Below are 13390 nucleotides of genomic sequence, written 5' to 3' on the forward strand. Positions count from 1 at the left end.
GGACAGAATTGCCTAATGTCTATTTCCCCACCCACTCCCTTTCCATGATTCTTGGGCCAATTCCCCATTCACTTGTTTGCTAATAATCGGGAGTCCTACACAGGTTCTTAGGTTCTTGCCACTCAGTAGCATAGGGAATCGGACCAACCAGGACTGGGCTCCGTCTTTCCAAGGGCCCCTAAACAGCTATATATCTTGCCTCTATTTTATTTACGGCCTTGATTTTAAAAATAATGCATACAAACTATGTAAAACAAACAATATATATTTGGTTTTATTAATTATTTGTTTCCAATTATTTATTTAACACCAATATAATCTTCAGAGATTGTATTTACTTCCACTAGCCCTTATCATTACAGGGGATTACAATCTCCGAATGTCAAGTAAACACACACACACACACACACACACACACACACACACACACACACACACACACGGATACATGCTAGAAACCTTTACCATGGGTTGTCAATTAACCGTACAGTAAATTTTTGCAGGGTGAGAGGAAACCAGAATACCTAGAGAAAATTAATGAAAGCACGTGGAGAGTATATAAGCTCCAAGCAGATGTTGCCTGGGTAGATTCAAGCTGAGGACCCCAGCACAACTGTGTGATTGCGGTAATCCCCAAGTCACCATGCTTCCTCAACGCACTCCTGCACTTGGAAACCTAAATTTGGGTCTTGTCAATGTATATGTGCATTGCAGCTTTTTGAATAAAGAGGTGTTGTTATACATACCAGAAATACGGCTATTGATATTCCAATAAGAAACCCTGCTATGACATCTGACCAATGATTGCGATATTCTGCCACTCTGTTTATTCCAGTAAGAAATGCCAGACACATCAAGCCCAGGCATAGGACAGGTTTGGCGAGTCGTGTCCCTTTGGCTTTAATGGTGCTGGTAATGTACATCTGTAAAATAAAAAAATATATACATTAATAACATTAATACAAAACAAGAGGAGGAAAAATATTTGTGTTGTCTTTTATAGATGTTTTCTGAATGGTGGATGTGGTGAACTGAAATTCAAAGGATTGTTACAAATCAATACCTTCTCTCAATAGGTTCTGTCAGTGCCCCCTCCTCTATTAGTCAGAGCTGAGAGCTGCTTTAAAGAGCAATGCCACCCTGGCAGGCTTGAAATGGCCATGTACAGATGTGTCAAACTTTACCTTTGCTTGAATTTGGTTATGAACTCAAATTATCATCAAACAAATTCTATACAATATCGCAATATGCTAGCAGAACCCTTGACAGGCTACAGGTCAAATTACAACCACTGGGTGGCCACACATAGACACATGTAGCAAAGAGATCTCGTGACAGAGTATCGTGGATCTTGTTTGTTTTTTTGCTTTTCCAAAGCTGGTCAACTCACACCACTCATGTCAGAATTTGTTGAGAAAGGGAAAGGAATAAAACACATATGTATTATAAGATTGCCTATTCATTTGAATGTCTGCAGCTTACCCCAGTGATAACAGTAGATTGACGGTGGTTTTAGCAGCTGGACACTGGACACAGCAATATTGTAGCTGGTATGTTATGGTGTTTGTGAGAATCCAAGCAATTGACAACTATCCTTTAGACATATACTATATAATTATCAGGCATAATGCAAAATACAATCAAGAAAGATGTCACAGATTCTTTCTCTGTATATGGCTACAGAAATGACACTAAAATACTTGGTTTGATCCACCAAGTTACTTGACACAGCTAAAACTGTCTTCCCCACACTTAGCACATGTTACATGTTGCACAGCTTTTAATACTTTTCCATGGCCTCAAATGAAACTCTTCCTTTACAGCTACTAATGTAAACTTGAAGCTAATGCTGATGGACATACACACTATTATAGGCTACACCACTGTCATATATTTTACTTATAAGTTGTTTTTTTTAAATTGTCACTTGCTAATAACTTGGAAGTTACATTATGTGTGGAGCATTATGTTGCTGTTCTTTGAAGGTGGAAAATTGTACAGCTGTGCTCAGATATTTAAACTTATTGCTCCAATGTTTTCAAAATGAAAAATAAAACCACTTTAAGGCTATGTTCACATGGAGTATTTTGCAGAGTTTTTTTACTTCAATGGGAGGCAGAGAAAGCGTATTTCGCGCTGTTTTATGCCCGCGGCACTCAATGGCCGCGGGCAAAAAACGGCGCGAAAATCGCAGCGAAAATCGGCGTGCAGGGAGAGGAATATCTGCCTCAATCTTCCAAACGGAATTTTGAGGCAGATATTCCTCCTGCAAAATACCCCGTGTGAACATAGCCTAAAAATGTTGACTACTTTTTTAAAAAAAGGGGTTGCCAGTGGTCATCTTTGAGTCCATGCTGAACACTGGATGCTACTAATTTTTGCTTTCATAAATGTAATAATTTCTCTGAATTTATTAAGTTAATGGCCATTATTTAGAAAAAAATGAAAGTCATTGTAAAGGGTTTGTTAGTTAGAGTTACACATTTTTGTAGTGTAAGCAAATTAGTTTGATTGAGATTTATATTATCAATGTTTTCACACACTATATTGAAATACACAAAGAGAGCGATATAAATAAATTGTTGACGATACTGACACTGACCTTGGGCAAAGTTGAGTAAAATTGCTGTGTACTGCATAATAACTGAGAAAATTTTCAATTTGGCAAAACTATGTAGCATTTTTATAGTAGAAAACTCAAGTCATGACAATAGCTTGTCAGAAAAAGTAATGTGCTTAGTCTTATGGAATAGACACTTCTATGGCTATTTTTATTGCCTGTGTTATTAGGGTAAAAAAAAAAAGCTTGTAAAATGATTCTCCATATGATACTCTTAAAATGAATAATGGGTGAAATATTTTCTTGCAATCATTGCATAAAAAAAGCAACAATGGTATCTACTCAAGGGCCTATAAAGATAAAGGAAAAAGTTCAATGGTCATAAAAAAACATAATATTATAATAAAATAATACTTACTCCTGCAATCCTCCTTGAAAACTGAGCATCAGAGAGATAAATGGGTAAAGTTATCCTTAAAGGGATTGTTCCAATAGGTCAACCACCAGTCTACCTTCCCTATCAGGGCAGATAAGCATCCTAGACAGCATACCTCTATTAGTCTGAGTAAAGAGCCACTAAGAAAGAGCATCTGCCGCTCTGAATGACTCAGTGGGAAAATTTATTACATAATTGTTCATTCATTTGAATAGGGGCCATGTAATGCCACATTCTTCCTGTAGTAGCTGCTGCAGGATAAATGCACAGCTGCTTGCAGCTTTCACCGGCAAACAGCTGATCACCAGGGGTTTCACCTGCCGTACCTGTGGTGGTCAGCTGATCATGAGTGGGTCCTCATTTAGAGAGGTGGTTGCCTCTTTTAATTCTATATGTAAACTAGTGTTCAAACTATATAAAAAGTTGAGTAACTTACTAACTTTTTTGGAGTTACAGTGTGTGTTATATTCAAAAGCTACATTCACAAGTACATACGCCTAAATTCTTACATTTATCAAAATTATAGATAGTAAAGCAGGATAGAACATTACTCAAGACACTATTACTACCCAGCCTCTTGTGTGGATGAAATATTTCTTAGATCCTTGGTGTAACCTACTGATTCTATAGAACTTAGTCACATAAATTTACAGTGGCAGTTATCAGCATCATGCACCCATAAATAAGTCCAAGTAATATTAATAATAGTAATAATAATGATAATAATCCACACACAAAAAATTCAAAAAGAATTGTTTCCAACTGGCAAACAATAGGAAAATCATTAATGTGTGTAAATGTTTGTTTTTTTTTAGTATTTGTCTATGGAAAGCTCACACTGTATAAATCATACTGTCTTAAAATCAGCATATCAACACAATGGAAATGACCACCGATGCCTTTTGGGGCATTTATTATTTTGGAGACAAAATCATCTCATGGACCTTTACGCCAAGTTAGAAAAATAACAAAAAAAAGTGTGATAAATTGCACTTTGTGAATCTAAGGCAATCATTTTGTGGGATGAGAGATACAGACTATCCGTTCAAGAAGGCACTAGAAATAGATATAGTGTCATTTTGTCCCTTCTTCAATTACATTGAATTTAGCCTCTGTACTGTACATCAGCACAATGGGTTGAAAACAATGCAATGAAGATGTGATTGAAGTGTAGACTTTCAGATTTAACTGAACGGGTTTATCAAAAATGTTGCATTAAGTGTTTAGCATTTACAGACATTTGTTACCGAGTTAGCCATTGAAGCAAATTCCATTTCGCATATTTTGGTTCATTATCCATCAGTCCTCTAAAGCGCCGTCCTGTTAGTCTTCCTGCACTTGACTAAATCTTAGTAGAAAGTCTCACTCTATACACTTCAGAATGAATCCTGCCAGTGACCCAGTTCCATTGGCAGTCATACATAACACTGCCTCCGCCATGTTTGACAGATGATATGGTATGCTTCGGATCATGAACTATTCCTTTCCTTCTCCATACTGTTCTCCTAGCATCATTCTGGTACAGGTTGATCTTGGTTTCATCTGTTCAAAGCAGTAGTATAGCTAGCTGGGAGGGCGGCGGCTTCGGGGGCACTAGGTGGTGCGCCCCTGCCATGACCGCTGCTCCCGCTGCCCCCGCCATGACCGCCGTGGCCACGCCACACAGGGCGGCGTGCTGCCTGTCTGAGGGGGCAACGGCGCAACTGAAACCAGATACCGCCACCCCCTCCTGCACTAATTGTACCTGTGTCTATAGGATGCATATACAATTACATGCATAAGAGCTGAATGGCCGTGCACGTTCCGTGCCTGACCATTCAGCGCCTAACATTGACGCTGATAGGCAGGGCAGAATGACTTGCCCTGCCAATCAGCACCTTTCAACGATGCTAGCGGAGCGATGACGTCAGCTGATTGATGGGGCAAGTCATTCTGCCTTGCCAATTGGTGCCTTTCAACTACGCTCGCGGCGCGATTACGTCATCGCGCCATTTGCATCCCTCAGCCCCAGCAGACCTGCTCAGAAGAGAGCAGGCCTGCATTGACACAGGGCAGAGTGGGAACGGGATCAAGTTGAGTATGTAAAGTTTTTTTTTATTCACTTAAAATTGTGAGTGGCATTATCTACGGGGGGAGCTATATGTGGGGCACAATCTACAGGGGAGGCTATATGTAGGGCACTATCTACAGGGGGGCTATATGTGGGGCACTATCTACAGGTGGGGTATATGTAGAGCACTATCTACAGGGGGGCTATATATAGAGTGCTATCTACAAGGGTCTATATGTGGAGCACTATCTACAAGGGGGCTATGTGTGGGGCACCATCTACAGGAAGGTGTATGTGGGTACTATCGACAGGGGGATCTATGGTTGGCACAATCTACAGGGGGCTATATGGGGGCACTATCTATAGGGAGCACTGTGTGTGTGTGTGGGGGACACAGTGTATGGTGCTATTATAATCAGGGACAGATGCTAGGCACGTCTGCTAGAGCAGAGCACACCACCAATGCTGCCCGCCAGAGAGGAGCAGAAGAAGCCTGTGTTAGAAGAGAGTGTGAGAAAGCACCCCTTCTCAATAATGAATCTATACGGGGATGATGGGGTTTGTATACAGGGATAATGGCTGATATATACAGGGATGATGGGGGTTAATGCAGGGATGATGGCTGGATTACCAATCATCCCTGCATATAACCCTCATCATCCCCGTATATAACCACCATCATCCCTGTATATACCAGCCATCATTCCTGCATATAAACCCCATCATCCCTGTATATACCAGCCAGTCTTGTATTTATACGGATGATGGGGGTTATATACAGGAATGATGGCTGGTATATACTGGAATGATGGGGGTTACATACAGGGATGATTGCTGGTAAATCTAGAGATGTCGTTGTATACAGGGATGATGTGGGTTATATAAATGGATAATGGCTGATCACTGTATATAACTACCATCATCCCCGTATATAACCCCCATCATCCTTTTATATACCAGCCCTCATCCTTGTTTCTAACCTCCATCCTCCCTATAAATACCAGCCTGGCTGGTATATACAGGGATGATGAGATTTATATACAGGAATGATGGTTGTTATATACAGGGATGATGGTTGTTATATACAGTGATGATGGATAGTCCAGCCATCATCCCTGCAATAACCCCATCATCCCTGTGTATACTAACCATCATCCCCTTATATAACCCCCATCATCCCTGTATATACCACACATCATCCCTGTTTATAGCCCCATCTTACCTGTATATACTAGCCAGACTGGTATATACAGAGATGATAGGGGTTATATACAGGGATGATGGCTGGTATATTCAGGGATGATGGGGGTTATAAACAGGGATGATGGCTGGTATATACAGGGATAGTGGAGGTTATATACAGGGATGATGACCGGTATATACAGGGATGATGGGGCTATATACAGGGAGGATGGGGGTTATATACAGGGATGATGGCTGGTATATAATTAGAATTCGCCTCTTCAGTTGTAAGCATGCGTTAGGTTGGGCCCACTCAGATATTTTTTTTTGGGCCGCATATTGAGAGTTCCCATGAACAACTGCCAAATGCAAATTCAACACTTGGAATCAACTCCAGACTTTTTATCCCCTTAAAGAGGTTTTCCCCCGAGAGACATTTATGACACATCCACAGGATATGTCATAAATGTCAGATAAATGTGGGCCCCCCCTTGGGATCCACACCTATCTCCAGAACGGAGCCCCCTAAACCCCGTTCAGACGCTGTTTGTTGCGACTGAATGAGGTGTTTTCCGACCATGAAAAACGTTATATGGTCGTGAGTTATGTAAACAGCATAACTCTCGGAGGTACGCTGTTTACGTAAGTCGCATAGAACCTAATGTTAGTTACGGAAACAGTGTAGCCCGAAAGCTACGCTGCTTCTGTAACTGCCATTGACTACTATTGTAGTTACGGAAACAGCGTAGCACCGCGAGTTACGCTGTTTACATAACTCACGACCATATAACGTTTTTCATGGTCGGAAACAGCGGCTGAACGGGGTTTAGGAGGCTCCGTTTTGGAGATAGGTGTGGGTCCCAGAGCTGGGACCCACATCTATCTGGCATTTATCACATATCCTGTGGATGCGCCATAAATGGCTCTCGTGGGAAAACCCCTTTAATTTCTCACGAAATAAAGAGGGAACAGGCCACACACGGCCATAAAACTGCTTATCAGTTGAGTCAATCAGTGTCAATTTTGAGACTGTGAAAATGGAGGGTCTATGAGATATCTTCATTGCTTTGTTCCAAATTAATTGTGGTATACAGAGGCTAAATTATGAAAATTGTGTCACTATCCAAATACTTCTGTACCTGACAGTACATATGTATATATCATAAATAGATAAATCTATATATAATAGTAATGCATTCAACAGTGGACATCTTGTTAAATTAATAATCCATTCCCATGACTACCAACATGCGCCTTTGCTTGAGACTGATGACAGCATTTGTAGTACAGAAGTATATCAGATCCCTACAGTCTGGCTTATATCCGCTTATAATATATATCATAGATTGGCTTAAAGAAGTTTTCCACCGATTTATTTTTTACAAAAATTTGATACTTTAAATATATCAGTATGAAACCTTCTCTGCCTTCAGTTCACAGCTAAATCGGGCGTATCCCTACATACTCTGACACTATCCAATCAGTGTTGGGAATGTCAGATTGTGTCTAGACACACCCAATTAACTAGGGTAATGGTAAAGTCTAGAAGTCAATTTATTCATACATTTTCAAGAGAAATAACAGAGGAATAGCCGAATGCAATTCTAAGAAAAGAAACCCCAACATTGTTATTTTATGGTTATTATTAAAACAGACATATCAAGACAGGTCCACTTTAACTGGTTCCCAACCGCTAACTGTATATAAACGGCCGGCGCTCGAGGTCCTTAAAACCCGCTCCATATTGTATCTAAGGAGCAGGTTTTAGCTGGCTACCTGAGCAATCGGGCAGCTGAATGTTGGGTACCCGGCAATCAGTGACTGCCGGGGGCCCTGAAGAGAAGACAGAAGCAGCTTTTACTGCTTCTATCTTCTCTTAACAATTGTACACAGCGCTCAATGAGCACCGTTTATAGAGTAGAGGCAGCGGCACACATGATCACCGGGATGCCATCAGTGGAAGGCTAATTCTGGGTCTAAGTAGACCCATCACAGCCCTATTAGTGACGATAGTCATTTGACAATAGTCATTATAAGAGGGCTGATTTACCCTTTAACTGGGGCAGCCTCAGTAACAGTGGAAAAACAATGTGTGAAAGAAAAAGTCCCGCAAAAATCTTTTCTGTCCTTTGAGGGACAGACCATAATAATAAAAAAATAAAAGTAAAATAAAGTACAAAAAACCTAAATAATAAATACATATAAAATACCCACCCAAAAAAAACATTCACAATGCCAATCATTGTCGTAATGCTAGCTCTGACCCTTAAAATAGACGCAATATAACAGAATTTATGATGGATAATGACAATCACAAAGAAAAGGTCTATTTCAGCGTAAAACTATATTATTACCACAAAAAAATTGCTGAAATGTAAAAAAACATATATTTTTAATATTATTTTCAAACTATAAGCCTGAAAACTCTAAAATAGCCAATAGGATGTGTTTAAAAATGGAAAAAAAAGAAACCTTCATTGTCTCCGAAACAAATATCACAAAAATCACGTCGCTAGTCCAACAAATAAAAAAGTTATAGCTGTTTAACTAACACGTGCTAAAAATGGCTGAACTGTGTCAGGTACTGAAGGCTCAAAATAGCCCGGTCCTGAATCAGTTAAATACAGAAAATCATGGAAAGATGTCTAACAATAATTGTCCCCAAATCATTTTCCTACCATTAGACCCCTACTGCTCTACTAATGGTGGAGCCATGGCGACAAAATCCTTTTCTTTACTATTAGAAAGGGAATGGTTATTAAATATAAAAAAAATACTTCTTAATATGTTGCAAAAAAGTTTCTGTATTATATTAAGTATATCTGATTTTTAGAATAGCTAGATATCCTATATAAGGCATAATGATTTTATGGAGCCAAAGAAGTACCATGTACGGCCAATGTCAGGCTCTGATCTCGGAGAGCATAGGAGGTGGAGTAGATTGTGTAGGTCACTTACACACGGCAGTAGTTTGGTCTGTATTTGGTCAGTATTTTGCATCAGTATTTGGAAGCCAAAACTAGGAGTAGAACCTACACAGGAAAAATTATAATGGCAAGATTTGCACCTCTTCCATGTTTTGGACCCACTCCTAGTTTTGGCTTCCAAATACTGATGCAAAATACTGACCATATACTGACCAAAAAACTGCTGTGTGAAAGTGACCTTATGGATGCCATACATGGGATATGACCATAGAGATCTATGTACATAGTCCGTCAGCTCTATTATATATGTATTTGGGTTCTGACAATATTAAGCTTAAAAAAAATAGGAAGAACATTTAAATCTACCGTACATAAATCAGTCCTTCATAGCACGTTCACAGTTGTTCTCAGCGCTTTCATTACCCCACTTTCATTACCCCTCAGCGTCTTCCTTAAGGATACATTGTAACAATTTGTCTGTTTGTTTCTGGATTTTATGCTTGTCTTGTCAAAATGCAGAATACATTAGATTTTAATGTGTTCACTGCAATAATCTAACATTTGATCTTTGATGTTCAGCTTACAATGACTGTGATAATGTTCCGGAAGACACAATTCAATAAGGAAAAAAAACGGTTTAAAAGGCTTATTTTCACCAAGAAGAGCCTACAGTTGCCATAGCAGCCACCCACATTTCAAAAATGCAGAATAGGAATGTTATTTGTCAAGCAGGGGAGAAAAAACATTGTTAGTCTACGAACCGCATTACATTAGACATGATAATCATCTTTGCATAGGGTAAAACCATAGGGCTTTGCACATATGCTCTTTCTCATCCATCACTGTGTTAACGTATTTACCAGAATGGTAGTAAAGAGAGACGAACCCGTACAGAATCACATTAATGACGGCAGACAACTAAATCACTGCAATAATCAAAGAAGCAATTTGTATCCCAAAGTCTTCTAACCTGCAGTAGAGCTTGTCAGGTCAATGGTTTATGTTTCTCTGGACAATGTCAAATTCTATCATCTCGTCTTACAATCACCTATTAAATGTATATAAGGGAGCTGGTGGATGTCAGGATTGATACAACAAGTGAACAGATAATAACTGGGTCTTGTACTGCAAACGAATAATCCAGCACCTGCGGGACAAGACGATGTAGATGCCTCATTAGCAGGATTTTGTGATTATTAGGACTCATTGGAGCAACCAGAGCCATGTGCAGGCTATATAGTTGCACACTGTGTCCTGAGTAGTTATATACTATGAAGCTGCAGGTGCTCCGTGTGCTTCTGTCTCATGCTCCATTGGGTGCTGTGTATACAGAGCTGTTCTCCCCTAGAAGTTATGCTTCTATGGGAGAATAGCTCAATACATATGGAGTCTATTGGAGCAAGCCAGAATTTGAATTCGGAGGCATACGGAGGTACAATAAAGACCTAAGCACCTCTATAGGTGCCCTATTACGTCTCTGTAATACGGCTGTGTGGATAATACTGATATAAATGATCCATCAATATCTAACTTGCTAAAGTGCTGAAATATTAACTATAATTATCTCACAAAACATCCCAGGAATATATACCGGATGCTGCTAATACTGTAAATGCAAGTCTAAACTTTAACATCTGCTTGGACCTGTGGTAGTACAATGATATTAGAAAAAAACGGTTTACTTTTTCCAGGAACAAGTCAATGGAGCTGAGCTGCATTACCGGACACAACCAGTGGACAACAGTGGCGTTGGTTCATAAAAAAATAAATCATGCATATTAACATCATACAAACCCTTTAATGAGTTTTTGCCATTTGAGATACCAGGCTTTTTGATCCTTCCATCGTGACAATGAACTCTCTGTTACTACAATTTCTACATTTGTCAGTTTGAGCGTAGTGTTTCCAAATGTGAAAGTAATTTGAGTTGTTGCTATGAAAACCCATGATGGACATGCTATGCATCTTTCAAGTATTTTTCTATATACATATCCCTGATAATGGTGACCCATTGGCAAGTAATCATTAGAGAAGAGGTGATAATTTCTTCTGACTCTGTCATCACTAGTGGTGCCAGTATGTTAGGATTCATATCAAAATTACATTTTTATGGTGTTGCCTTCAGAGAAATCATTAAACTAATTTTCAATTCTGTTGAAAAAGTAGAACAGCTCAATTTTAGTGGTTAATTTCCCATGTAGATCTCATTAAAATGAGGTAGAAATCTATCAGTCTGCTATGCTGTCTAGCATATTTTAACAGTAATTACCTCTTACTTGTGACAAATTCCAATACAAGGGTACAGCTATTTAACACACTGAATTCCACATCGGCTTCACATCAGCTCATAGTTTTGTCAAGAAAAGTGTGCGTAGATCTAACCCATTTCCTGATGTCCTAACTAAATGACGATTGTTAACAATAATCATTACATCTGTGATAATAGAAAATTTGTTACTAATCAAAATCCTCGCAAACACGTAAAAATGTATCCACCAACCCCTAACCTAACCCACATTATAACAGCATTCTTCTATTTCCCCTAATGTCACCTCTAACTTGCTTTTTAGAAGACAATAATGTCTGTCCACAACCATTATATTAGAAAATACTGTCTGTAGGTAATAGCTCTGGTAACTAAATGTCCCATGATGCCCATGCGACACAAAGATAGGTAGGGCCAGATCAAAACTTTTATAAGCTAAAATTATATGGACTATTTGAAATTAAGACCAGTATGCCACAGAGCATAGCTGTAAGTTTAAGGCACAGGGATAAGGCACAAGAGAGGATGAAGATGTGTTTCCATGCTGTGCATTCCTTGATTGGTCCTATGAAACGTCCAAGTACTTTCTGCATGACATCCTTTTACTAAAAACCTATAAGAGATGGCAATAGCATAACACATTGTCAAGGTCTATAGCAGATTCAGAATCCAGTGGATGAAACGATTAGGCAGCAGGGTGATAATAGCAAGAGCAGTCTAGTAACAGTCCAAGTACGACACACAGATAAGCTGCAACAGGTTGTAGAGTGAGGCAGAGACGTGGTCAGAAAACAATACAAGATCGGCACACAGATAAGCTGCAACAGGTTGTAGAGGGAGGAAGAGATGTGGTCAGAAAACAATCCAAGTTCGGTACACAGATGAGCAGCAATAGTTTGTAGCGTAAGGCAGAGACGTGGTCAGGAAACAATCTAAGTTCGGCACACAGATAAATAACAACAGGTTGTAGTGTGAGGCAGAGACTAGGCCAGGAAACAATTAAAGTTTGGTACATAGATGAGCAGCAACAGTTTGTAGAGTAAGGCAGAAAAGAATTAGGCTACAGGCAGGATGTATATTATGACAATCAGGAAGTGCAAATAACAGACTTTTATAGCAAGCCAAAATAGGTTAGGCCAATCAAACAATTAGGCCGGGTTCCCACGTAGCGTAAATGCTGCGGAATTTCCACAACGGTAATTTCCACAACAGTAGTAGCAAACTCGATGAGACTTCGAAAATCTCATACCCATGCTGCAGGAAAAAAAAAAATGCAGCGAAAATGTTCAGAAATTGACTTGCAGTGCGGAATTTAAATCCGAAGCATGTCAATTTATGCTGTGTTTTCGTTGCCTTTCTGTTGCAGGTTTTCCCCATTGAAGTGTTGCGACTTTCGCGGCGGAACTGCAGAGGTTCAGCGGCAAAAATGGAAACTCAGAAAAAAAAAAGTTTATACTTACCTAGAACTCGCTGCTTTTTTTTCTATTCCGGCCTCCTGGAATGACGTTTCATCCCAGGAGGCCAGACACAGACCAATCACAAACTGCAGCAGTGACATGGGCTGCAGCATCATCCAGGGAGGCTGGACTGGACGTCAAAGGAGGGACGCATCACCATAACAACAGCCGGAGGAAGTATGAACGTTTTTTTTTTCAACCGCTGCTTTCCAGGGCGCAAATTCCATCCGAAAATCTGCACCACGATGTGGTGCAGTTTTTCGGACGGAATGTGCTGTGGGTTCCAGGTCGGATACCTGTGGGAACCCAGCCTTAAGGCAAAGAATTTAGAGAGGCATAGATCAGGAGAAACTGGAGAATAAATTTAGCAATGGTGCTCTCCAACGCTTCAGATGGCTCCATGAGAAGAACTATTGCCAGGGACATAGGAGTTTCTGGGTTTAAATTCTGACAGACATTATGTGAGAATTTACATGGGAATTATGGTTTTCGCTGAAGTTTTGATAATAATA

General features: G+C 39.7%; 1 protein-coding gene across 1 annotated transcript in view; it reads right to left on the reverse strand.

The window, feature by feature from the left end:
• The window catches only part of PLPPR5 (phospholipid phosphatase related 5), a 157358-nt gene that overhangs the window by 28073 nt on the left and 115895 nt on the right, over nucleotides 1–13390 (reverse strand). The window contains exon 4 of the mRNA XM_075833179.1: nucleotides 747–923. Within this exon, the coding sequence (XP_075689294.1) occupies nucleotides 747–923 (177 nt within the window). The remainder of the gene's footprint in view (nucleotides 1–746; nucleotides 924–13390) is intronic.

The sequence above is a fragment of the Rhinoderma darwinii genome, chromosome 7 (assembly GCF_050947455.1).
Source record: "Rhinoderma darwinii isolate aRhiDar2 chromosome 7, aRhiDar2.hap1, whole genome shotgun sequence".
Lineage (NCBI taxonomy): Eukaryota > Metazoa > Chordata > Amphibia > Anura > Rhinodermatidae > Rhinoderma > Rhinoderma darwinii.